The sequence below is a fragment of the Salminus brasiliensis genome, chromosome 2 (genome assembly GCF_030463535.1).
Source record: "Salminus brasiliensis chromosome 2, fSalBra1.hap2, whole genome shotgun sequence".
Taxonomy (NCBI): Eukaryota; Metazoa; Chordata; class Actinopteri; order Characiformes; family Bryconidae; genus Salminus; species Salminus brasiliensis.
The window spans coordinates 40,480,879-40,508,198 of record NC_132879.1 but is presented as its reverse complement, the minus strand read 5'-3'; the positions used below and the strand labels follow the sequence as shown (position 1 = coordinate 40,508,198).

The window sequence follows — 27,320 nt, the reverse complement described above, 5'->3', positions numbered from 1 at the left end:
CTCATACATATAAATACATAAATGCACACACATACATATACAGACACACAAAGAAATTAACTTGTGAACTTTGTTCGCAGATCAAGTGAGAATCTGAGTATGATGTATAAACTCTACATCTTCCTGCTTTTCATGGTGCTAATCCTGCCATCATTGGGCCTCACTAGGTCAGTTTTCATCTTCTGTTGCAGTTACCATGCATTAACCTGTAAAGGCTTATACGCATGCAGAATTGTTTATTCATTGATGTTTATAAATGTTTTTTATGCATTTATGCTACATTTACCTACCCAATGCTGATAAAACACGTTTTATAGAGTTTATCAGCATCTTAGATTATCTGTTTAGAATTTCAGAATACGAAAACATGGTTGCAATTAACAGCCCATAAATACTTAAGTGTTTTACACAGTTTCCCTTTTCTTAAGTTTTAGGTGAATCAGATTAAAGCATATTTGGGAAGTTTGCATGACTAGGAGGTAGTGCTGGGCAGTATGCCAGTTTATTCAGCTTATGTTCTGTATTTCTTACTTTTTTACATTTCTTACTCTTATTACTATAATGTAATACCACTATGCAAGATATAGTGAAATTTAGTGCAGCGTCATTTAGATGCATCACAAACTAACATGTTGCCAACTTGGCTAGCACACACTAACAGTAGGCTAACACACATGCACTCACTCCCCAAGAACCCCCCAGGCAGTTTTTGCTTTTGTCTACTTTAAAATAAACTTCCTTGCAATTCAGAGAACTCGAGATTATGGTCAGGAGGTACGGTCTCAACCTCTTTCTTTCTGTCTCTCTCTGGGATGCCAAACCTTTTCTGAAAGTGCTACAGTAATTTTCAACAACTGAATGCTTTTTGTGGTAAGTGGTTAAATGTGTATTAGTAGTAACTGTAAAAAGCAACTGTTAACCCAGAAACACAGACTTGCTGTTTTCTAATAGGTTTCAATTTTAGCTTTGTAGCTGTAGAGTCTAAAGTTAAATAAGCTGGCAACACATTAGTTATAGTTGAATGACTATGTTTGAGCTAAGGAGGAACTTGGGTAAATTTAACCTGTTTTGCTATAATGCTGCTTTAAATATTGTGTCTCTCTATCCATAGTTTGAATGTGTTTTTCCGCTGGCTATTTGACACTCAGTCAGAGCAGAAGCTGAGGTTTGAGTGAGTGATTTTCTTTGTTATTTACAACACATCTACATCCCCAGAAAACTTGGTTTTCTTTCTTCAAACCCCTTGTTTGTGTGTGCTTGCTAGTTGTGAAAGGCTGGAGGTTGTCTCATTTCTTAAAATTCCCCATCCCTGTTAGCTTTTAAAGCATCCCTCTACACATTAGATCACACTTTCATGGAGGCTATTACCCATGTTTCTCTGCAATCTAATGACAATCCTCACATAAACCAGCCCAAAAAATGAAGAAAAAAAACCTCTGTTAGTGGAATATATTATATTTTTCTTATTATTGAATTGGTTTTGCAGGTCATGTATCATGAAGTCTGGTGAAAAAGGCACTATTTAACTCACTGTAGTGATTTGAATAGTTAGTTATCTTTAAAATTATTCTCTGCTGCTGACCACATATCCATTTTGGCAGCAGCACAGAGAAAATAGCAGGAGCTGTTAAACCAAGCATTGCGGCAGTTGCATTAGCTGTATTTGACGTTTAAGCAGCAGTATCTGATAAAGATGAAGGGACATGGGTGTGTCCCAATTCTGCTCTAAACTCAGACACCTTGTTTTTATCTTTTTCTCTTTCATAATTTAAATTTGTTTACTTGAGGAATTATAAAATTACCCAATTATATGTTAAATAGTGCTCACCTATAACAAACCAATGGTCAGAAAGAATGATTGGTACATCTACACCTTCCTCAGGTGTGTGTTTTTGCCAGATCAGGGGGCATTCTTCGTGAACTACGTGATTGCAGCCGCATTGGTGGGCTCTGGGATGGAGCTGCTGCGGTTACCAGGGTTACTGTTGTACACCGTGCGCATGGCACTTGCTCGGTCAGCTGCAGAGAGGAAATATGTCAAACAGGTAAGCCCATGACCTATGGCTGTCAATATTTAGATACAGAAACTTTTATATTCACTGCCTCCAATTTGCACAAATTTACTGATACTCATACAATATTTTGAACATTTCAGTTCTTAGCATTTGACAGTGAAACATCTAAAAAGCATCTCACATTTAGGGTTGCAACGGTATGAGTTTTTTACGGTATGATAGTCTCAGAAAATATTGCAGTATTTCACATACTAGTTACACTGACCCTTAAAGAAATGAAAAACTGTTAAGCAAACTATTTATTGTAGTTTACAGATATGTATTGTCATGCTGGGTCAGGCGTGGCAGTGAAAACAAGGAAACACTTGCAGGAATGGACGATGCAAGAAAAAAATAGGCAGGATAACACAAGACAGGATGTACAAACAAGATAGGAGAACTCAAGGTAGCAGGAAACAAAACGAACTTGACAACGTGGGCAAGACCGGGCAAAATAACAAACCTAGGACTGGGAGGAGTCAAAGCTTGGCAAAAGTGGAACAGGACATAAAACAAAACGGGACCGGATAAACCAAAACTACTGAGCCTACCTCAGGAGGGACCCGGGCAAAAGGAGAACTCAAAACCACAAGCGGAGCTTGGGTATACAAAAACTGGGAGAGAAAGCAAAATCATGAAGCAAGGCTTCGGACAGAAACAGGGAGAAACAAAACTCTAGAACAGGAGAGGAAAAGTAGGACAAGGCACTAGGAAGAAAGCCAACAGACATAAATACAGGAGTAGCAAGAGCAAGGTTACCCACGACAAGACGGGGCATGGACGACGCGACGCTGGAGGCGTCTCCTTGAGCAGACCATGAAAGAACCCAGAAAGACACAGCAAATACACAGCAACACGTTATCGAGAGTCACTGGCTTTTGTAGCCACAGTCCCAGGTGTAAAATATGAGATTAATGAGGGGGAGGCGACTGCAGCGCATGACTTCCGGAATCCAGGCTTCTGACAGGGAACATGGGCTGAGTCCTGAGATTGCGTGAAACCAAAATCCTGACATGTATAAAATGTCACCTTTACAATAAAATAAAAATGGTATTAGAAGGAGGAAAAAACGGAATCTTCTAATAAAAATCAATGTCTCTGTAGGAAAAAGAACTACTTTGTCTAAACATAAATGTGAGAAAAGGTGCAGGAGCATTCTGCAAGTTTTCCTGAGATCAGATTTTTGTTGCAACATTCACTTCTATTTTTAATTTTCACGTCAGTTAGTAAAAGTACTAATACCAAACTTTACATGCACTCTTAAACAGATACTGCAGAGCAGATTCTTTCTGACATGATCCTCATAATAGAGATTTCTCTTTAACACCGAGCCTAATTATAATGAAGGAAAATAGGCACGTCAAATTTTGAAAAAGAATGTGCATAAATGAATGGTGTCTGTCACATTGAGTGCGGAAAATCTAAAACGGTGTGAAAGGTCCTTAACACGGACACGCACATCCAGCACGGCACGTGCTTCACGGCCACACAAGATTTCCAGCACTAGCATGTCTTTATGTTCGGATGACTCTGATGACTTTGCTTGTGATTACTGTGTGGATTAAGCAACATATTTGATTGAGGAAAAAGATGTTTTATAGTCGAAATTTCACACATTTTTGTTAGGGAGTTATTAACGAGACACCTAGTCTGTTTTGCACAGAGGGATAGTGCTCTCATGGATGGGAGAACAAGTTTAAGGTATTCCCTCCTTTAGCTGCAGCATAACGTCCGCAAAGGTTGCAAATGGGATACCCATCCCCACATCCATTTTGCGGGTATCAGAAGTAGTCCCACACTGATTTTAGTTTAGATTTTTTTTAGGGGGATGGAGACTGGTTAAATCTGTCGCTGTGTGCTTCAGCATGGCGAGACTTGCCGAGGGGTGGCCGAGGCGGAGCGAAGCTGATCATGCGCGAATAAGATTCTCAGCTGGCTTGCGTAATAAGCAACCGCCCACGGTATAATAACCATGCATTTTAATACCGTAGTATTTTTATTTATTTTTTAAAAACTGGTTACCGCTGCAACCCTACTCACAATATATACACATTGAGAACCAAAGGCAGTGAAAGAGAGCGTCTGAGAGAGAGCACAGTCATATTGTGCTCTGAGATGGCCTAGCTTGGTTTATATATACAGTCATGCCCGAAAGTATTCATACCCCTGGCAAAGTTTGACTTAAATTTACTTTTATTTAACCAGAAGTTATATTTTTGCCTTGAAACGACACAGGCATCTCCCAGGAGATAACACGATGATGTACAAGAGGCATCATTGTGGGGAAAAAGTATTTCTCAGCTTTTATACACATTTGAACAAAAAGTGGCATGTCCAAAATTATTCATACCCTTTGAAAACTGTCACAGTATATGGGAAAATCCAAAGTTCTATACCATTCCAAATAGTCCAAGCTGTTTTAAAGCATCCTAATTACCCTGATTCATTGGGAACAGCTGTTTTAATCAACTCAACAGGAGAAAAAACAGCAGCTCTCTGCAGTTGGTTTGTGGACAGTCATGGCTAAGACAAAGGAGCTCACTAAGGACTTGCGGCTGTGCATTGTGGCCGCTCACAAGTCAGGAAAGGGCTATAAAGCCATATCAAAATGTTTTCAAGTTCCAGTGGCTACAGTGCAAAGTATTATTAAAAAATACAAGAAGTTCCGCACTGTGGAAAATCTCAGAAGATGTGGTCGGAAGCCAAAAGTGACACCTGTGCTGGCCAGGAGAATAGTGAGAGAGGTGAAGAAAAATCCAAGGATCACCACCAAGGCCATCCTGGTCAATCTGGACTCTGCTGGTGGCGACATCTCAAGGCAGACAGTTCAACGGACACTGCACACTGCTGGGTTCCACGGACGCAGGCCAAGGAGGACACCACTTCTCCAGAAAAGGCACACAAAAGCCCGCTTGACCTTTGCAAATGCTCATCTGGACAAAGAAGAAGACTTCTGGTGTTCTGTTTTATGGTCAGATGAAACAAAAATTGAATTGTTTGGCCACAATGATGTGTGCACCATTTGGCGTAAAAAAGGAGAAGCCTTCAAGCCTAAGAACACCATCCCCACTGTCAAACATGGTGGTGGGAACCTAATGTTTTGGGGGTGTTTTTCAGCCAATGGACCAGGGAACTTGATCGCAGTAAATGGCACCATGAAAAAAGAGCAATACATCAAGATTCTCAACAACAACATCAGGCAGTCTGCAGAGAAACTTGGCCTTGGGAACCGGTGGACATTTCAGCACGACAACGACCCAAAACACACAGCCAAAGTGGTGAAGAAATGGTTAGCAGACAAAAACATTAATGTTTTGCAGTGGCCCAGCCAGAGTCCTGACTTGAATCCAATTGAGAATCTGTGGAGGGAGCTAAAGATCAGGGTGATGGCAAGGAGACCCTCGAACCTCAAAGAGTTGGAGCTCATCACTAAAGATGAATGGGCAAAAATACCAGTGGAGACATGCAAAAAGCTGGTCAGCAATTGCGTTTGATTGCTGTAATAGCCAATAAAGGCTTTTCTATTAATTATTGAGAAGGGTATGAATAATTTTGGACATGCCACTTTTTGTTCAAATGTGTATAAAAGCTGAGAAATACTTTTTCCCACAATGATGCCTCTTGTACATCATCGTGTTATCTCCTGGGAGATGCCTGTGTCGTTTCAAGGCAAAAATATAACTTCTGGTTAAATAAAAGTAAATTTAAGTCAAACTTTGCCAGGGGTATGAATACTTTCGGGCTAGTGATACCTGTTTTGTTCGTGTTCAGTGTACACACAGCAAGAAGTGACATTAATAAGTCCAAGACTGCTGAGAGCTTGTTTTCACCAGTGATTTATTATTCAGTGTCAGTTACTACATATCTTTTTTGTTTTAAGCCATATGACTTTTGTTTGTCTGCTGTGTAAAGAATCAGGCATATGAGTTTGAATATGGAGCGATGTATGGATGGACTCTGTGTGTCTTCACGGTCATTATGGCCTACAGCATCACGTGTCCGGTCATAGCACCATTTGGTAAGAGAACTGCTTAGCACTAGTTGCTTACATACAAATATTTGACTCTTGATTTGATTACTTTTTTTTTTTTTTTTACTACCCTTAACCCCCATGGCTACATTCAGTTGTTGTGACCTGGTAAGTAAATCTACTTCGGATGTAGAACCTTAAGGGAAATACTACATTCTACACTAAGAATGGCGTAGTCATGTCAAAGTGATTAAGCTAGGTTATAGAATGTTTCTGATATTGGTAAATGCTGTGTAACTTTATGCCACCACTAGTGAAAGTTAAATATTACAGAAAGATGACTTTCTGCACCTAACAACAGGTGTTTCACATGGGGGCCCAGCCCACTCCCTTTCCCCTCACACTCTAATTACCCACCACATCACACTCTTATCAAGTAGGCACCTCTGTTCATATGTTGCTGTGGCTGTGTATGCTCAGATAAGCATTTCCTATCATTAAACAGTTAGCTTCTTGAAGTAAAATAATACACAAAATAACAAGACCCTACACCTGCCAAGATAAGCTAAGGTTGCTGTAGCTGTTTGAGTCGTTCTGCAACACTTACACTGGGACTGACAAAACCCAACACTTACCAGTTAAGGTTACACACAACCTTCCCGTCACCCATACACTAAACACCCGCTACATCGCAATCTATTCACAGGGATCTTAAGGTAAGCACCTCCCTTCACCAGTGTCTTGCTGAATTAAGCCCACAATACCTGTGGAAGGCTCAACAGTGAAGTCTGGTGTCCCAGACCCACTTCTCTCCAAGCTCACTTAACAGGATTTTATATGATTTGCTCACAACTTCACTACACTTTCAATCAATCACCCACCCCACCTCCACAACCTTCTTCTCCACAACCACTGACTAGATCTCTAAGGCACTTCTGACAATTACTTCGTAACAGCCCTCAACATGCAGCCTCAGCATCTGAATTCAACCAGCAAAGACATGTCAGACTTGGCTGCAAAACCCTTAACAACCACATCTATCTATTACTCTAATATATGTCTGCCACCCATGCTCTCTCACCTCAGCCACCATATCTGCATATGTCAACATTTTCCTTTCATAAGCTCCATCAAACAGAACTTCAGAGTACAATGTAATGCTGTTATAAAACTGGTTGATAAATTATCACTGCTGCTAAACTAAGAAAGGGTATTCATAATTTTCCAGATTGATATTTGGTACTGAAAATGTCAAAGTGAAAAATCTATAATTTTTTAAGCCTTTGTGATGTAAACAGAAATTTAGTTTTGAAAATTGCTGTTTGAAATTGCTTTTGTGATGTTTAATTGTGTCTGTTTGTGTCTATGTTTGTCTGGGGGGGGGTGCATGTGTGTATGTAGGTTTTCTGTATATGACCCTAAAACACCTGGTAGACAAACACAACCTTTATTTTGCCTATTTGCCTGCCTGCCTTGACCAACGGGTACACCTGGGAGCTGTCAATCAAGCACTTGCTGCACCAATTATCTGCCTTTTCTGGCTTTACTTCTTCTCTGTCCTAAGGACAGGTAAAGTCCAGTAATCAGATATTATTAATAATATGTTATTAATAATGTAATATAAATAGCAAAATTCAAACAAATTGCAATAATTGTAATGTGTGTTTGTGTGTGTGTTTTTCCTGTTTTTCAGGCTTTGAGACTGATACTTCCCTCTTTACATTGGTGGTTTTGTGTGTGACCATTTTCAGTGGGATTAGTTACTCCTGCTTTGGCCACTTTACGTACCTCAGTCCACACAATAATGTTGTAAGCTCATAATCCTAAAGTATTTTTTTGTGTTGTGTGTGTTTTTTTTGTGTGTGTATTTAGCAATTACGCACAATGTTCTAGAACATTGACCAAAAACAGAAATGGTGGTTCATTTGAACATTTACAATTTGTTTGTGTGTGTGAACTAGGTTAAGGAAGAAAATGAAGACTCTGATGGAGCTTCAGAAGGTTCTGCTAGCTCGGCAAGTTCCTTTCATTCTTTGATCTGATGTTTAGAGGCTTTGTTAGAAGTAAAATAGTTAAATTTACTATGAGAGAACATGAAGTAAATATTTTTAATATTATATTCGTATTTGAAGGCCCAGTTTTTCAGAACTCTAAACACACACCATCTACTTTACCTTGTCAAGACACACAAATGCTCTTATCAGCATTAAACACTGTATTCACTTTATTAAGAATAAACCCCCCTCTCTCCCCTCTCCAACACACACAAACCAGATTCCACTATATAATTGCAAACATGAATGGAACCAAATGTAAAATTAGCAAAAGGGATAATTCTATAAAGTCATATTCACATAATCAATTTCTTTTTCACAGGTGTATCTTCCTAAGGTTTTGAACCGTGACCCTGCCTTCAAGTCTTCTGGCAGCCCTCACCTGTCATACGGCACCACGGACACTAGCCCTCCCTTTATCAGTACTGAAGAGGTGCAGCAGGACTCAGACATCTAACAATCAGCAGATTTCACTCAGAAGAAAAAAAAAACGAGTCAATACTTTTTTTTGCTTATTCTTCAAGGCAAAACTGCTACAGCTCATTCAAGTTGGATGGGTTCCATTGGTGTACACCGATCTTTAAGTCATACTACAGATTCTTAATTTCTCAGATTCTTGGATTGAGAGATTTAATGTTTCCCCTTAAACCACTCAATTGTTGTTTTAGCAGTATGCTTTTTAGCAGGGTCATTGTCCTGCTGGAAGTTGAACCTCTGTCACAGTCTCAAATCTCTGGAAGACTAAAACAGGTTTTCCTCACGAATTTCCCTGTATTTAGCACCATCAATTGTTAATTTTTGACCAGTTTCCCAGTCCCCATGCTTTACTGTGGAAATGGTGTTCTCAGGGTGATTAGAGGTTTTGGGTTTGCCACAGACATGGCGTTTTCCTTCATGACCAGAAAGTTAAATTTTTGTCTCATCTGACCAGAGTACCTTCTTCCATATATCTCCCACATGCTTTTTGGCAAATATATGTTTCGTTTTTTTTTTTTTCTCTCAAAGCAATGTATTCTATCTCACTTACCATTTTTGGACTGTTTTGTGGTAGGTTCATTGCAGAAATTCCAAATAAAATGTGTGTGTGTCACAAAAAGTAATCATCAACATAATCATCAGACATTTGTGCAACTCCTCCTTGGATGCTTATCATATTTTTGCATGAATAAACTATTCAACTAACTAAACTATGTAATAACTTTATTGTACCTTGTAATAACTTTTCTTGACCGTTTCCTTCATGAGAAGAGCACATTGACAAGATTGTTGATGATAAGCTGTAGCTGTATCTCACCAGTGGACGGCAATGCTGCTTTTTGCAATTGTGTGTGTGTATGGTGCTGGTTGTGACACCAACAAATCTATAAAAAAATCACTTTTTTTTACGTTTTACTAAATTAACATATAATAAAGGATAAATTGTATATAAACACACACACAGGTCACTTTATTAGGTACAACGATTATGTATCTACACTCATTGTCTATTTTATCAGCTCCACTTATCATACAGGTGCACCTTGCAATTCTACAACTACGGGCTGTAGTTCATCTGTTACTCTGTATACTTTATTATCCTCCTTTTTTTGCTGAGGATAATAAAGTTTTTTTTGTAATATCTGCTCTGTGGTGGTCCTGTGAGGGTCCTGATCATTGAAGAACAGATCCCTTTCTTTCTCCTTCAGTATAAAAATATGGAAAACACAGACTAATTACTACTTGAGGAGAGGATGCATAACCTCCATAAAATACAAGTAAATTTATTTTGTGAACTGTACATTTTTTTTTCTCTCTCCCCCGTTGCACTGTCAATCATACATGCATATATTCAACTACAGAATTACAACTAATTATAAATACTGTACTACTTACTTTTACTAATTAAATAATTACTATTACTGCAATTAATACTAATAAATTAGCCAAACCAACAGAGCATTCGTGACATAAACTGATGTAATAAGATGTTGGTGAGAATCCACATTTAAAATAGGAGATCAAATCATTGTGGACTCTACTGCAGTCAGTGCAGTAGAAAACAAATGCTGCCTTGGCATTATAACTGTGTTCTTGAATAACGTTAACTGTCAGCTTACTCACCTGGTTCTTGCTCTCTATCATACCATATCAATTTAGCATGTTTTTCTCATTGAATATTCAGCTTCTGTGGGCTAGGGTGACCAGATGAGAATGAGAGAAATTCAGAGCATGAGACTTGGGGAGAGTGTGTCATGACAAAATAATTAAAATAATTTAGATCAGATATACCAATTCTAATAATCAGTTATCAATATTATTATGATTATCAACAGATTCATGATCAAGATCATGTTGGCCTTACTCTCTTACCTGAACATGCAAAAAGTTTTTTTTTCTGGAAAAAGAATCGAATATCCATAGCTGATTGGCTGACCACACACACACAGTTACATTACAGTATCATTTCTTCATATCTTATCATTCTGTAACATTAATTAGCTAATACACATACAGACAGCACTACTCTAGCACATTGGCTTTAATAACACACATACCATCCAATGGCACAGCAGCTATAACTTCTATCACTCCTTTTCAGTAAACAGACCACCTGCATCATTAGCCTGCTAAATAATAATAAAAAAAATGTCTGATAGACACTCCAAACAATAAGAGAATAAAGAGTGCATCAGAAGTATGGACTGCTTATAATGACACTCTTAGAACTTGTTTCTGTTCACACAGACACTGTATTAAAAACATTACATAACATTACATTGTGATGTGTACCTTTCTGGTTATCATTAACCAGGTTAAGAACAACTGGTTACAGCTTTGGTACATCAGTGACAAAATATAATAGTGCATTCTATTTGTGTTATCCTCACATTAACACATTGTAATTATCAGAGCATATTACAAAATAGATAAATGGCCAATGTCTTATGTTACATAGTTGTGAGAGCTTCCCATAATTATTTAATAACTAATTATTTACATAAGGCTATAATCTAATCTGGTTACAATACTGGCTTATAACCTGTCAATCATACCTATAGATGAAAACAATTATTATTGAATCATTTTCATGTCATATTTATTTCTACATTAATGTCCTCTGTGGTAATGTGACCATGTGCAGTGGCAAAGCTTCGAGGGACGCAGAGATGAGCATCCATCAATACTAAATTTTTTCTTTATTCTTTATTTCTTATTATAAGTTTACTCGAAAATAGAAAAACAAAACTACAACAAATAAAAGAAAAATATATAAAAACTAATACCAGGCTTCTCCCAGCCTCAAGAATTGAAATCTTTACAAATCATTTGGCTTTCTCTGTATATATATGTCTAGCCAATGTGTACGTTATTAAAATAGCTTATCCCGACTCAATTGAATCTTTTATCACCAAGGGTGTGGCATAGAATTATTCATATTGGTGATGAGTCTGATGCCTTGACATCATCACATCCTCCCATACAATTTTTTTTAATTGAGTGGCAATTTGGCATATTGGGACAGTGTCAGCTTGCTAAGCCCGGGTATCAAACCCACAACCCTGGGCTATATATAAGGTTATATGGTTAAAACCAGAAGTTTACATACACTATATAAAAAAACAACCCCACAACATGATGCTGCCAACCTTGTGTTTCACAGTTGGGATGGTGTTCTCAGGCTTGCAAGTATCCCCCTTCTGCCTCCAAACGTAACAATGGCCATTATGGCCAAACCGTTCAATTTTAGTTTCGTCAGATCACAGAACATATCTTAAAAAATTTATGTCTTAGTCCCTGTGTGCATTTGCAAACATTAATCTGTTTTTTTTTATGTTTCTTTCGGAGTAATGGCTTCTTCCTGGCAGACTGGCCTTTTGGTAATCCTAATTGACCTAATTAAAACAGGAAAAGTTTATTCTAAAATAATATCAAACAGTGAGGAAAAAAATGCATATGTGTGTTTTTATATAGTATGCGTAAACTTCTGGTTTCAACTGTATGTCTCATAATATCAAAACAAAGATAGCATCATCCAATATAATATCACTTTATGATATTAAAGTGATACTACCAAAACTGTTGCAGTAAAGGCCTTCAGTATACAGTAAAAGCATGATACTTGGCATATATAATAAATCAAGTAAGAGCTGTAATATTTAGGGCTGCTAATTAACACAGATAACAGTTTGTTAGCACTTTTTCACAACACTCTACAAGTAAGTGCTGTCTGTATGTATGTATGTATTGGGGGGGGGCGTCATCCAGTCGGGATGATTATTTGATTTTTTCCAGAAGAAAGAGGCAGGAAAAAAGAATAATACTGATAACTGATTAGTATTAGAATTGGTGTGTCTGATCTAAAATATTCTAATTATTCTGTCATTAAACACTCTCCCCAAGTCTTAAGTTGAATGGTCTTCTTATTTCTCAGCAGTTCACTTCCGGTGGCACGCTTTAAGAGGTAAACGCTGACTCAGAGTTATGTTGACAGAGTGTGACGCAGTCCCCTCGGGGAACGGACGGTCTTGGTGTAACTCCTAGCGCCTTGGATCACGGCGATGCGCAGGCTGTGGTGAGACTGAGTGTTCTCGAGCCCCAAAGCTGGAGGCCTCACCAGTAGACCCCAATCACTTTCTGCGCTCCTCCGTAGTAGGGGCGATGAAGAAGCCCGCGGTGAGGGCCGCGAGGCGTTACGGCCGATGGCAGTATGCAGTGGGGCGACGAGCGTGGCGCGCACCACCTCGGCCGCAATAGGGGCCTCCCCTGCGGCCGCTTGGTCGTCGTCGTCGCCGCCGGCAGCCCACTGCCTGAGTCCACCAGCATGGCCGACTCGTGGTGGCGGACAACGTTGTGCTTGTCTGGGGGCGCGCTGCTTGCCGCTGCCGCCTATTTACTGCACGAGCTGCTGGTCGTGAGGTAACTTTTTAGCTTAGTCTCTGGACGAAGAAAGACTACCGACACACTTCCTGTAGTTTATATGCATTTAATTAATGTTTTCGTGTGTATTTAGCTTAGACATTTTGGTAGTTTTGCTTGATTAACAATTAACCAAACAGCAGTTCAAAATATATATTTGTTCTCTAAATGTTAGCTAGATACCTATAATGACACGGTCGGATGCGTGAGGCGCTACTCCGCACAAGAAAGGGACGTGTACATTATGGCATAAACATAATATAGCTAAATCAAGACTCAGCTGAGTAGCTGTATCTCCCGTTGGATATTCCTGATATTACAGAGAGACAGGACGTAGCTATAGCATTGTAGCTTATGTATTGCTCCCCCCAGAACAACAGCATTTGGCTCCATGTTCTGTCAAGGACAACAATTCTAGTTCTTGCTTCAGATTCATAGTTATTTATAATACATTTAACCTTAACATTTCAGCGATCAGATGGAGTATTGGCCGTAGTAGACATTATGGGGCACTCTTATTTGGACAGCGACCGTTTCTGAGGATAGCATCAGCTGCAAAACCGTTAACAACAGGGTGTAGATTCTCATGACTTGTTTTTTCAGTGGCTCTAAGACAAACTCTAAAAATCATCTTTGGTCTGTTTAAGGAAACACATTTTGTGAAACTTATTACAAGTTACAGTGTTAAAGGTGTGAAATTGTCAAAGGGTGAAGAGAATATTTTAGGACTTTTTTGTTTCAGGAATAAGAATTCATTTCAGAAATGGAACTGCACAGAATTCATGACCTTTTCTAATATATAATCTTAAGTAAAGTGTTTAAGAAGATCTTCGAAAGTCATTAGTTCAAAAGTTAAACAGCTTTATGTTGCTTCTGTGTTAAAGTCAGCAATGTGATAAATATCTAAAACCAGACGCGTGTTAAACTAGAGAAATGGATCATAATTAGAAATCAGATTTATTGCCTCTGAGAAGTATTTTAGGGAAAGTGCTTAGCTATGGCAACTTAGTTTTTTGGCTTTCACATTTTACGGTCTGAACACGGACCAGGTCACATGTTCTGAGACTATACAGTACTGGGCAAACATTTTAGGCACCTGAAAATTAGATTTCAAAAGCTATTTAATACGTGTTCATTTGCTTAGGGTGGCACAGCATGTTGTGTGTGCTAAGCAGATTGTGGCCTCAATCTTTATTTCAGACACTATCTGTCACATTTTGGGGTGTTCTTGTGTCTGCATGGTTTCCTCCAAGCACTCATTAAAGGTACGAAGTAATTGTACCTCCTACATGCAAAAAACATAGTAGGTCAGTTGGCCATGCTAAATTGCTAGATGTGAGTGAATATTTGTGTTGTGCTGTCCAGGGTTTATTCATGCTGCAGGGCAGACTCTGGACCCACCAGACTGACAAAGATGGATGGAAGAAAAAACAATATTAAATAAATTTGAATTTTTAATATGTATATATATGTATATATGTGTATATATATATATATATATATATATATATATATATATATATATATATATATATATATATATATATATATATATATATATAACATTACTAATAATATACATTTTTGTTTAGTATTGAAACATCTTGTTAAGGATGCCAAGTAGAATGTGTAGTTATCATTCAACCACTTTTCTTTTTTTTTTTTTTTTTCTTTAAGCTAATTAGCACTTCATTGAATAAGGTTTGCTTGTGATGGAATAGCTGGAATGTCTGGAGGCATTGAGGAGAAACCTAGAACACCATCACTGTTATTTTAAATAATGAACAGCTCAACAGGTTATGTAGGTCCCTGAGACTTTTGCAGAGCATCTTTTAGTAGACTCTGGCCACTGCGGTCTTCTTTTTTTCATTACAGTCATATTTCTACGCAGACCACTTGTTCTTCTTTCTGTATGGAGTGCTTCATTTTTTTATTGATTCATATCATGTCTTGCAGAAAAGAACAGGAACTGGATTCTAAAGATGCCATCATCCTTCACCAATTCTCCCGGCCAAGGAACGGAGTTCCCAGCCTGTCCCCTTTTTGTCTGAAGATGGAGACCTACCTGCGTATGGCAGACCTCCCTTACCAGGTGTTACTCTGCTTCCAGTTGCAATTGAAACTAGAAAGGGAAAGTTTGTGAACGAACTTTAGACTGTTATAGTATGTTTGGTGTGTATCGAAGTGTATGTGGTGTGTATGAGCATGGTTGGGTGTGGTGTGAAGTGTGCTGTGTATGGTGTGTAGTTTGTACGGTGTTTTGTGCAGTGTGTTGAGTGCCTGGATGGCGTGGATGGTTTGTTGTGTTGTGATGGTGCCTGTGTGCTATGTGTGTTTAGTTTAGTTTAGTGTAGAGTGTATAGTATGTAGAATGTTAGTGGTGTGTAGTGCTTTATTGAGGGTGTGGTGTAGTTTGTGTGTGTGTGTGTGTGGAGGGTGTTTAGGCTTGTGAGTGTGTAGTGTACAGTATTGTGTGGCGTGTGTGTGGAGAGTTGAATGTGTTGTGTACAGTGTGTTGATTGTGTCCTGTAGAGAAGGTGTGGTGTGTTAAATGCTGTGTATGTAGTGTGTTGAGTGCATTTGGTGTGCAATGTGTGTGTTATGACCGGGATGTGGGTGCTGTTAATGACAGGTATGTGGGTTTGATACCTGGGCTCAATGAGCTGCCACTGTTGGGCCCTTGAGCAAGGCCCTTCACCTTTGCTCCCAGGGTGCTGGAGTTGGCTGCCCATGGCTCTGTGCCTGTGTGTGCCTGTGTGTGCCTGTGTGTGCCTGTGTGTGCCTGTGTGTGCCTGTGTGTGCCTGTGTGTTACCACAGATGGGTCAGATGCGGAGGACACATTTTGCTGTACATAGTGTAATGACAAAAACAAAACAATACTTTAGGCTGTTATAGTGTGTTTGGTGTGTATCAAAGTGTATGTGGTGTTGTAGTGGTGTGTTTGGTGTTGCTAGGTGGTTGCTATGGTGTCACAGGTGATTATGATGTTGCTAAGTGGTTACTGTGATGTTTCTAAATTGTGGCTGTGGTATCATGGTTGGGTGCTATGGTGTTGTTAAGTGGTTGCTATAGTATCCCAGATGGTTGTTATAGTGTTGCCAAATGAATTTATGTGGTGTTGCCAAGTAGTTTTTTAGGTGGTTGGTATGTGGTTTCTGGGTGGTTATGGTGTTGCCAAGTAGTTTCTAGGTGGTTGATATGGTGTTGCCAGGTGGTTGCTATTGTATCAGAGCTGGTTGCTAGGTGGTCGCTATGGTGTTGCTAAGTTGTTGCTAAGTTGTTGCTATGGTATCCTAGGTTATGATGGTTAAGCAGTTGCTATAGTATCCCATGTAGTATCTATATTGTCACAAAGTGGTTGCTAGATGGCTACTAATGGGTTTGCTAAGTTGTTGCTATGGTGTCCCAGGTGGTTTCTGTGGTGATGCTTAGTTGTTGCTATGTTATCCTAGATGGTTGCTGTTGTTGCTAAGTGGTTTCTAGGAGGGTTACTATGGTATCCCATGTGGTGTAAAGTGGATTGTCTGCTTGTGTGGTGTGAAATGGGCCTTGGGGGTTGTGTGGTGTAGAGTGTGGGTGGGTGTGGAGTGTGCTGTGTAGTGTGTCTAGTGTGGAATGTGCTTTGTGTGGAGTATGCGGTGTGACTGTGGTAAATATTGTATTGGTTCTATAGTCCTGTTACCTTTTAAAATACGTTAAAATACTAAATTTGGAAATTCTAAATGAGATCCCAGTGAAAAACTTTACATTATTGTTGCAGTTCCACCTTAATTTTAGTGTAACTCTATACTACCTTATAAGAAGTTCCACCGTAAAATCAGTTCTACTTGGGCTCAATTCCACCCTAAAAGCAGTTCCACCTTAAAACTAGAAAAGTGCAATTCTTGAAGGAAACACTGAATGGTTCCCACCGCCTGCTGGGTTCTTGCTCGTTTCTGTGGTGGTTTCTCTTGTGTTGCTGGCTGTTTGCATTGGTGTTGCAGTTTCACCTTAATTTTAGTGTCATTGTAAACTCAGTACTACCTTAAAAGAAGTTCCACCAAAAAAATAATTCAGTGTGCTGATGCTGCTGAGCATTAGGCTGTGAGCAAAGACATTTGGTGTGTGATTTTAAGGGTCCATTAAATTCTGCGCCACCTTAATTTTAGTACAATGTTAATTAAAGTTCCACCTTGAATTCAGTCAGATCCATGTCTGTGTAAACTCGGTACAGTAAAAGCAGTTCCACCTTAAAATTTAGTGCTACTAAAGCGCAGTACCACCTTAAAATTCAGTGCTACTTAAGCACAATTCCACCTTAAAGCATTAATTGTGCTGATGCTGCTGATTTTTGGCATTTTTAGAGAATCTGTATCGGCCGATATTTAAACAACTCTTTCAGGCAAAGCTGTGGACAGCTCCGTCAATCTGGCTTAATGACTGTTTACAGTCATTGGTCTGGTTGTTGGAGCGCCCCTTGTGTCCATTTTGCCATTCTACAGGCGGACATCAGTGAATGTTACTGGCTTATTTGCAGTCTTATTTGAAAAGCCTTCGGCCAGCTAAACGGACTAGTTAGCGCTATAGTTTGTTACTGACTGCTCTTTGTAACATATACAGTGTTTAATGTCTGCAGAATTAGATGCGATTCCGTTTATTTAGAAAGAAAAGGCCAATAATCTTATTTGGTTATGTAATGTTAGCATGCCTTTGACCAGCTAAACTGGCGAGCTAACGCTAGTTGGCAATTGCTAACACTAGCTTACATGGTTTTTCATCTCAACAGTCTGCTGTCATAAGCGACTGAGTTGGTAATTATAACCAAAGATACCCAACGTTATTTAGTAATTCAGATCGTCTGCGCTGGCTAAGGCTAACTCGTTAGCTTATGTTAACGGGAGTCTGAACGCTAACGTAACATTAACTTGACAACAAGTTGGGAAGCGAACGTTAGGGGCTTTTATTTTCTGCACAACCTCCTATCCCTTTCCTTTCCATCTGTGTGTGCGCACGTGACTGTTTTGCTTAGAACTGAATAGATAAATAAATGTGTATATATATATATATATATATATATATATATATATATATATATATATATATATATATATATATATATATATAATGGAAATGTATGTAATTAGTGTTCTAATTCATTGCATGAAATTGATCATTCACCATTCAGTGTGTCCAGTGTGTGACCAGTACACCATAAGGGTGGGTCTGGTAGCACCATAGAAAGATGTTCCCATAGCTTACAGGCTAAAAAGGTCAGTGGGTGTAAGGGTCATAGGAGTGACTACCTATTTATGGGGTCATAAAAAAAAATACACAAGCCTGTTAATTAACACAAGCCTGTATACACCCAACAGTATACACCATACCCTACTTGCCTTAGGGTGGAAACTGCCTATAAAAGACTTGGGTACAAACTGGTTTCTTCAGACTGAGCTGGGACTCTTGACATTAAACGATCGCAGAATAAGCTTCTCCCCACATGTCTAGCCTACTGACTCAATTGGCATAGTTGGCAGGCTCAGTGATACAACAGTGGTTGATGGTTACAATGGTGTCCTAGATGGTTACTTTGTTGTTGCTAAGTGGTTGCTAACGTATCCCAGGTGGTTGCTAAGATGTTGTAAAGAGCAAGGGAGAGAAGGGGCAGATCACCTACAATTACACTACATGTATGTTCCAGATTTGGAGGTTTTAGTTAAAAAATAATTGTGTGTAAAAACAGGTCTGGACACTTTCACTTTTCCTATGAAAAAATGCATCTTTACTTCTTTTTCTGCCTCTTTTTCTTCACATTCTTCATTTTTCCAAGCCAATTTAATAAGAGGATTAAGTAAGTTGGCTTTACCAATTCTGGTATATATGAGTTTGTATCAAAGTATGGAGTGTGTGGTGTGCTGTGTATGAAGTGGGCCAAAATGTGGGGGCCAAAGTTTAGCCCAAAAATGTGGGCTGCAAAAACTTTCCAGTATGTTTGGCTAACAAAGCTGTGTCCGCAACTTTTGGCCAAAAGCTCATCCAGTACGTTTGGCTAAGAGAGCTGTCAAACATTTGGGGTGCCTTAACTCGTGTGAGAGTGTGACGACATCAGTGTGACCTGCCAAATGAGCAACTAAAGCAGCTTGTATATAAAAAAAAAAAATGCAGTGTCTGTCATTTATTTAAATATTCATTTATTGATTGTGATCGAGGTAAAACGTTCAGTTATTCGATATTGATTTAAGGTCATATCACCCAGCACTAGTGGGATTTGAAGAAGGTGATTGCAGCATGCAAACTTGAGAATATTAGTGAAGTGAAAGCCATTCCCCATGAGGAGTGGGCTAATATTCTTCAGGAATGCTGCTACTGAATACTAAAGTTGCTTGTCTAAGATTGCAGTAGTCATTAAAAGCGTCAGTTTGTGTTGCATTTGGGGAAAAGAAAAATACACATGTGAGATCACATGGGTGTCCATTGAAAAGATGTCTGTAAAATCTAGTACCAACCAACCCACCACCAGTGTTATGCAGTCCAGGTCATCAATGATGAGTCTCTGTACAGACCTGCCAACTGTATATACAGGGTCATTTATAAATCGCCCAGAACATGATGTGATGAAGGCAGAAAAGAGCACCAGCTTGTGAAAAGTCCCTTTATGCTAATTAATATCTTTATGGCCAAGAATAAATTGTACGAGTGCCCATAATATGTACTGGTGAGTTCAGGGTCCAGTTCGAGCATTGGTTATAGACAAAAAAAAACTTGGAATTATTTGTATGAACTGTTCTCCATACAAGGCAAACACACTCTAAATCTGTTCTCTTCTCCTCATTGTTATTTATTCCACAGAACTACTTTGATGGGAAGTTGTCTCCACAGGGAAAAATGCCATGGATTGAGTACAATCAGAAGCAGGTGTGTGGCTCAGAGTTTATCATTGACTTCTTGGAAGAGAAACTCTGTGTGAATCTGAACAGCAGTCTGAGTCCTGAGGAGAGGGCAGTGTCTCGTGCTGTCACCAAGATGGTGGAAGAGCATTTCTATTGGTGAGGAACATTTCTTTTTCTTTCTCTCATTCTCTTTCTATCAATCTTTATATTTATTATATTATATTTATATTATTGGATTTTTTAACTACTCTGCACATGCCCACTGTCTAGAAGCCTAAATTATATATTGTAGTGCTATCCAATCACTCACGATTTTTTCCTTTACACTGGACCTTAAATAGTTGAATTAGTTATTTGTGTTTGTTTATGCAGGCAGTGCACACTTTCTTCTTTCCCTGTAGCTTTTACAAGACAGGGAGGTCGGTTTGGTTTAGCTCTATTTTCATAAATTGTTTGAGCCCTGGTATCTAAAAATTACATGGAGAATGGGACAAAAATATGTTTCTCCACCCCTGCAAAAGAAATTAAAATAAAGATATTAGAAAGTAATAAAGAATTACTCCAGATATTAAGAAATATGTGTGTGTGTGTGTGTGTGTGTGTGTGTGTGTGTGTGTGTGTGTGTGTGTGTTAAAGCTACAGTAAATTGACAACACTTTTTAATTTTCGTTTGGCACTAAATTTAGCACAAAAAGTAAGGACATTTTGTATTTGGTAGATTATTTGTTTTTTGTAACAATGCTTCTTGGCAATTCAAGTCAAGTGGGTTTTTATTGTTATTTCAACTATACACAGAGTACGAAACGAAACAACGTTCCTCCAGGACCATGGTGCAACATAGACATAGTGCATACAGAACACAAGTGCAACACAGTACAAGTGCAGACCGACAGTACAACACAATACAGACAAACAATAATAAATAATTTAGGGGTAGTGTGCAAATTATGCAATGTGCAATAAATATTGAGTCGTGTGTGTGTGTGTGTGTGTGTGTGTGTGTGTGTGTGTGTGTGTGTGTGTGTGTGTGTGTTAGAGTTAGAGAGTGAGTCTGGAGTTGAGAAGTCTGATTGCTTGGGGGAAGAAGCTATTGCAGAGTCTGGTCGTGTTAGACCAGATGCTGGGGTACCTTCTTCCTGATGGCAGGAGGGAGAACAGACTGTGTGAAGGGTGGGTGGAGTCCTCCACAATGCTGGTTGTTTTGCGGATGCAGCGGGCAGTGTAAATGTAGAGCTGGTGTTCAGGGACCAGGTGAGATTTTCCTCTTAGTTGGTGCTCTTAACGATCTCCACAGAGGAGCCGTTGATGCTGAGCGGAGGGTGGTTGTGTCTTGTTTTTCTGAAGTCAACAACCATTTTCTTGGTCTTGTCTACATTCAAGTGAAGGTTGTTGACTGTACACCATCTGTCAGCTGTCAGCTGCTGCACCTCCTCTCTGTATGCTGACTCGTCGCATTTGCTGATGAGACCCAGCACAGTTGTATCATCGGCGAACTTTATGATGCTGTTAGAACTGTGTTTTGCAGCACAGTCATGAGTCAGCAGGGTGAACAGCAGAGGACTCAGAACACTCAGAACACTGCCCTGGGGTGCCCCAGTGTTAAGTGATGGTGCTGGAGTAACCGGACTAACTGGGGCCTCCCCGTCAGGAAGTCCAGGATCCAGTTGCAGAGGGGGGGTGTTGAGGCCCAGCAAGCTTAACTTCCTGATGAGATTCTGTGGGACGATGGTGTTGAATGCTGAACTGAAGTCTATGAACAGCATTCTGACATAGGTATACATCTTATACTGTTGAAAAGCCTGTTAATTTCACTCTGATAAACCTTGCTCTGTGGGAGCGAGCGTTATCATCTTGGAGGATGGTCGCAGACTTTAAACACTTTAAATTAACATCTTAAGTAAGTACCAACAACTATGTATGTATGTTTATATATATATATATATATATATATATATATATATATATATATATATATATATATATATATATATATATATATATATATAAATTTTTATTTTTTATTTATTTTTTTTTTTTCTTTCTTCTCAAATAACACGTCTTATTTATCTTACATAATGGCCCATATAGCAGCGCAGCACACTTTAAAAAAATAAAATAAAATAAAACCAAGGGGTAACTGAGGGTAACCTACACCTTCTTCATGTTGTGTGCAAGAAACACAAGTTGTGGAGATATGGAATTACCACTGGTTGCAGAATTTCATCTTAATATCTCTCTGCATTAAGATTACCTCCAATTATGACAACCCTTGTTTTTCCATTGAGGGAGATGTTGCCTCACACCGTCACACTGCTTTCACCAAAAGATGTTACTCTATCGGTGCAGTAATCAGCATAACATTCTCCATGTCTTCTCCACACTTTGACCCTACAATCCAACTGCTGTAGGCAGAATCTGGACTCGTTCCTGGATAACGTTCCTCTACATGTTCAGGTTCCAGTGCATGTGTTGCAGACACCAGTGCAAACGGGCCTGACTGTGAAGGGCAGTCATGGAAGGTTTCCTGGCAGCCCGATGAGACCGGAGAATAGCTGCTTGCAGTCTATTCCGCGTTGAGAGGCGTCGGCTATATCGTCCTGTCATTCTGACTGCAAATCTGTAGAAGACATCTTAAGGGTGACAGGGTGAGAATCTTCTTGGGGGATCACCTTCTTGGTACGCCCACTTCACGTCATCCCCCGTTATATAGAACTTGGCCTTCAATTTGGAGCTCATACTAGGGCTCACTCCAAATAATTCCTTAAAATGGTTTAGCAGAACACCAGCTTGAAGTTCCTCTATCAAACGGGCCCTTTCCAGATCAGTAAAATGTGGCATGCAGATTCTTGGAGTAGACACCTACTGACCACTGTAGCAGGGGCCCATGCTCACAGGTTCTGCCAGTCAGGTACCTGATTAGCAGCACTTGGGGTTACCAGAAGCTCAGAACAAGTGTCAATATCAACAGCAGAATAAGCTGTTTGGCAATGGCAGAGAAGATTTGGCAAATTTCTTATGGGCGCAACCCACATACACATCCCACAAATGCATATTTCTTACAAATGTGGCACCATTTAAAAGGGAAATTAACAGGCTTTCCAACGGTATGACATTTCTTGCCAAGAAACATTTCAACAAAGAAATAATCTACCAAATTATTTCTTTGTGTTTATATTTTCAGAATTAGATGCCAAATCAGAATATCCCCAACAAACTACAACAGTAAAATCTTATTTTGCATGAATAATAAAAATAATTTATTGAATAGTTATTTATTTTACAGGGGAGTTTTTAATGCAGAGGCCTGTGTAATTGTCTTCTGTTGTGATGGTTGCATATTTGGCACTGCTTTTGTCTTGTCTACTCAATTTGAAAAGACTGTGATTAAATAGATTTATCATTTAAAAAACATATATTTTCTCTCTCTCTCTCTCTCTCTCTCTCTCTCTGTCTCTGTCTCTGTCTCTCTGTGTATGTGTGTAGGACGATTGCCTATTGTCAGTGGGTTGATAACGTGGAGAAAACTAAGAGCATGCTAGCTGTGAGTGGGCCACTAAGTGGACTTTTGATGTGGATCCTCAGTCTTGTGACTGGTGGCCTGGTGAAGAGAGAAATGTACAGGCATGGCATCGGACGCTTCTCCAAAGATGAGGTGTACGCTCTGATGGAGAAGGACATGCACACCCTTGCCACTCTGCTTGGTCAGTTTGAGTAAGCACTGTAATGTGTTTCTCCAGTGTGGGTTTGTGGTGTGTGATAGGCTTAGATCAGAGTGAATGAGGTATGAATATTTACTGATCAAGTACTTTATTACAAATATCCGTACTGTGTCTAATCAGCCACTGCAATGGGCAGTGGTGGCTCAGGGGTTAGAGCGCCGGGCTATCGATAACTGGGTTTCGATTCCCGGGCTCGGCAAGCTGCCACTGTTGGGCCCTTGAGCAAGGCCCTTTACCCTCTCTGCTCCCCAGGCGCTAGAGTTGGCTGCTCACCACTCTGGGCCACCACCAGTGTGTACTCTCACTAGTGCTGTGTGTGTGTGTGTGTGTGTGTGTGTGTGTGTGTGTGTGTGTGTGTGTGTGTGTGTGTGTGTGTGTGTGTGTGTGTGTGTGTGCTTTCACTACCACAGATGGGTTAAATGCGGAGGACACATTTCACTGTACGGTGACAAATAAGTGCACCCTTTACCTTTAGTAGGGTAATAGTAAAAGGGTAACAGTAGGTAATGTTTACATAAACCATCAGAATGGAGGCGGGGGGGGGGGGGGGGGGGTGATTTTGAGCATGGCATGATTGACACTACATGGACTGGTTTGAATATTTCTATAACTGCTGATCTCTTAGACTTTTAAGTGGTAGTACTTGGTGTATAAAACCCAAATGGAAACAATCTAACTAATTTTAACCACACAAAGTGTTTTGAGAGATTAGCTGACTGAACTCTCACTCTGATTTTTGTAATCAAGTTGATTAATTTAGCTAAGAAGGTTGTGTATATTGATTTTGTTGATTTAATTTCAATTCAGACATGCAGAAACCATTTGTTCCTCGTTGCGTGTATGTGTGCTTTCGTTGTGAATCAATAACGTTTTTATATTCCAATGTATGGTTATTAAAAATTATCATAAGATTATGATGAAGATAATTGCTCTTTAAAAAGAGTGTTGCATTATTATGCTTTCATCATTGTATGTCCGTGGCATACAACTATCTTAAAATGACAGTAATTGTCACAGTTATAGAGCTTGGAAGCAGAGGCGGACATAAGTGCAAGTAATTAAACAGAAAACAAAACGAAGCAAAGGAGCTGGGATACATGAAGTCCATAGTGTCCCATAAACAGGGATCCTCGTGTCATGGGGCATTGTTAGCCTTACCTCTCCTGCCCTAAGACTCTAGGCTAACAGCACCAACCCACAAGCGCTCCCCCCCAAAAGTTTCCCCATTCCTAAAGGGAAAGTCACTCAAGCTGGTTGCCTATGCTGGCTTTTTCGGCTACGGGTAGTGGAGGTCTCCTGTACCTTACACGCATACCTAACAAGCTGGTCAGGAAGGGGAGTCTGTCTAGGGCGGAGACAAGAAACAAACAGAGCCATGTGCAAATTGCAGGGCAAAACAGAGACACAGACCAGAAATGTCAAGGGAAAACACAAGGGCAAAGACGATTGTTACAATAATATTGTTATAAGTTATTGTGACTGGCTTAGTGAGATTTACATGTTTGAAATATTTATAATATTTTTCTGTTACACTAAAGGAAATAAAAAGTACATCATGGGCCCCAAAGTCTCCACGGTGGATGCTGCAGTGTTTGGTCATCTTGCCCAAACCATGTGGACGCTACCAGGCACACGACCGGAGCAGCTCATTAAGGGTGAGGTCACCAGCCTTCCTCAAAGTACAGCACATGATTTTGTCTTTAGCCAGAGACTAGACCTCATTTATTTAATTTCCAGTCTAAATGGGCAGTTATGTGCAAGTTCATAATTTTCAGTCTCAGAAAAGAAGACCTATACAACAAAATATTTATGTTCTTTGTAACGGTCTATCAAATGGTTTAGTTGGTTATTATAGCTTTGATTTTTTTCATGAGACCCGCTTTCGGTTTTATCTGCAGAAATCTATAGGGAGATATTTTTTTGCACCTTCGAAGTTCAGTCATGGAGCATTTTCTGTTTCCTAGAAAATAACTGATGTTTAATACACTATAATGTATATTATAGTATACTTTATGATTAGCTTACTGAACTCTGATTTGTGCAGGTGAATTAATTAATCTAGCCATATACTGTGAGCGCATCCGGAGGAAATTTTGGCCCGAGTGGTTTGTGGATATTGACGATTTGTACTACGACTGTTTAAGCAAGGGCCCTAACTCTCCATCTCAGCTGCCTGACCTAGGCCTGTACTCGTGCAGTGACAGCTTCCCCGAAGAGCCCAGCACCCTCTTGCAGTCCATCACCTCACACTCGCTGGACAGTGACCCTACCAGATGCTCCCTCTTTGACTCTGATATGGAGGCAGAGTACTCTGAGAAGGAGCACCTCAAGTGTTAATCACGCCAACCTTGGTGGTGCCACCGCACATGCCCTACTGCTTTGTTCTCCGCCAGGCTCCTATCACCAGAAGGGTTTTTTGCAACAAATGCCTTTGGAAAAGTGTGTGTGTGTGTGTGTGTGTGTGTGTGTGTGTGTGTGTGTGTGTGTGTGTGTGTGTGTGTGTGTGTGTGTGTGTGTGTGGAATGGTAAAAAAAAAAATTAGTAGGAGTGAAAAAATCACAGAATGGAAAAGTTAGTAAAATAGTAAAATAAAATAAAAAATAATAAATAAAAAAATAAAAGTATCAAATAAATAAAAGTATAATTATAAGCCTAATGACAACCTAAGTTGTCCAGTAACCTCAATTGGCTGGTGTGGCTGCAGGTTTTCAGTCTAAACAACCAGCAGCGCAACTGATTCCACTTGTTTAATCAGTGAGTCTGTCTTCAAACAACTGATCATATGTGCTTCTGCTTGGCTGGAATGAAAACCTTAAGCATTTAAGATAATACACCCCTGGCATAAAAGGTTTGAGGCATCAGATAGTACAGAGCAGCTACTAGAAAGGGACGTTGGAGCAAAACAAAAATCAGAACAAAACAGAGAAAAAATAATTAAATGATGAATCATTCCCTCCAAAGGCCACTGCTTGTGATAACGATGTCTTTCTGCCATCTGTCTACTTCTCTCTTTTTCCTCAGAATCATTATTGTGTAGATGTCAATGTAAACATGGGTACTACTCTGCGGCCTGTTGGTGTAGTTCTTCATATGTTGTTTCACATTGCCTAGCCTCAACATGCTGTTTGACTTTGCATAGACAGTCCACTTGATGTTGCCCTGGGACTGATTCTCCACCACACTTCTTTCTCTGATGTACTGTTTGCCCTGCTACCCTTATATATTTTAACCATATTATCTGAGTACCGTGATACTAAATCTGCCTCTGTTGTGATGATGAAAAGACCCTAAATAAATACGCCTTAAAACCAGACCAATAGCTGAGGTTTTCTGAAGAAACATGAATAATGGAATGATGATGGACTGGAAGCACTTGCACTGTAATATTAATATTGTCATTTTTAACTACCTGTCGCACACAGTAATTCTGGAACCTACAGTGGCAGTATGTCTTTAGCCTGAAGTGGCTATCAACTCAACTAGAATTACTAAAAGCAATCAGAAATAAACTAAAATGACCAGTGTTGATGGAACTCAAAGTGTTCACTGAAAGTTAGACTATAAAGTTAAACAATAAAATTACATTCACATAACAAGCAATGTTGCTTGACTCTCAGATCCAATATTTTTGCAATTTTTATTTTTCACATGTTTTTCTGCAATCTATGTCATTGAGTTGTACAAAAGGTGACACCTCTTTAACACAGTTTCCTGGGGTCTTGTGTGACGTGCTTTGGTCAAAATGACACAAGGATCAAGT

General features: G+C 39.5%; 2 protein-coding genes across 7 annotated transcripts in view; both read left to right on the top strand.

The window, feature by feature from the left end:
- tmem63a (transmembrane protein 63A) overlaps positions 1 to 9,508 on the top strand; it is a 43,362-nt gene extending 33,854 nt beyond the window's left edge. For 4 of the 5 annotated variants that reach the window (XM_072672721.1, XM_072672720.1, XM_072672718.1 and 1 more), the window contains 8 exons: positions 81 to 167; positions 1,112 to 1,171; positions 1,883 to 2,045; positions 5,967 to 6,072; positions 7,426 to 7,593; positions 7,718 to 7,833; positions 7,986 to 8,039; positions 8,401 to 9,508. In XM_072672721.1, the coding sequence (XP_072528822.1) occupies positions 81 to 167; positions 1,112 to 1,171; positions 1,883 to 2,045; positions 5,967 to 6,072; positions 7,426 to 7,593; positions 7,718 to 7,833; positions 7,986 to 8,039; positions 8,401 to 8,535 (889 nt within the window). In that variant the 3' untranslated portion in view covers positions 8,536 to 9,508. Of the gene's footprint in view, positions 1 to 80; positions 168 to 1,111; positions 1,172 to 1,882; positions 2,046 to 5,966; positions 6,073 to 6,179; positions 6,193 to 7,425; positions 7,594 to 7,717; positions 7,834 to 7,985; positions 8,040 to 8,400 lie in introns of those variants that run through there. The other variant, XM_072672722.1, reaches the window with a different exon arrangement.
- Positions 9,509 to 12,522: 3,014 nt separating this feature from the next.
- Positions 12,523 to 26,873, top strand: faxca (failed axon connections homolog, metaxin like GST domain containing a). Of its 2 annotated transcripts, none has more exons than XM_072672715.1 (6): positions 12,523 to 12,974; positions 14,931 to 15,066; positions 19,801 to 19,997; positions 23,325 to 23,542; positions 25,099 to 25,215; positions 25,759 to 26,873. In XM_072672715.1, exons 1-6 carry the CDS (start codon positions 12,766 to 12,768, stop codon positions 26,100 to 26,102), a joined length of 1,221 nt encoding a protein of 406 aa, XP_072528816.1. In that variant the 5' UTR covers positions 12,523 to 12,765; the 3' UTR covers positions 26,103 to 26,873. The 2 variants fall into 2 exon arrangements, with proteins under 2 accessions (XP_072528816.1, XP_072528817.1); XM_072672716.1 differs by having other exon boundaries at positions 12,524 to 12,974; positions 25,605 to 26,075.
- The last annotated feature ends 447 nt before the right edge of the window (positions 26,874 to 27,320 follow it).

What these genes read in the sequence shown, in the direction of transcription:
- faxca (XM_072672715.1), top strand. Translation starts at nt 12,766, where the DNA reads ATGCAGTGGGGCGACGAGCGTGGCGCGCACCACCTCGGCCGCAATAGG. An exon ending in CACGAGCTGCTGGTCGTGAG is followed by an intron (nt 12,975 to 14,930) that starts GTAACTTTTTAG and finishes CATGTCTTGCAG; the next exon opens with AAAAGAACAGGAACTGGATT. An exon ending in CACCCTTGCCACTCTGCTTG is followed by an intron (nt 23,543 to 25,098) that starts GTCAGTTTGAGT and finishes GTTACACTAAAG; the next exon opens with GAAATAAAAAGTACATCATG.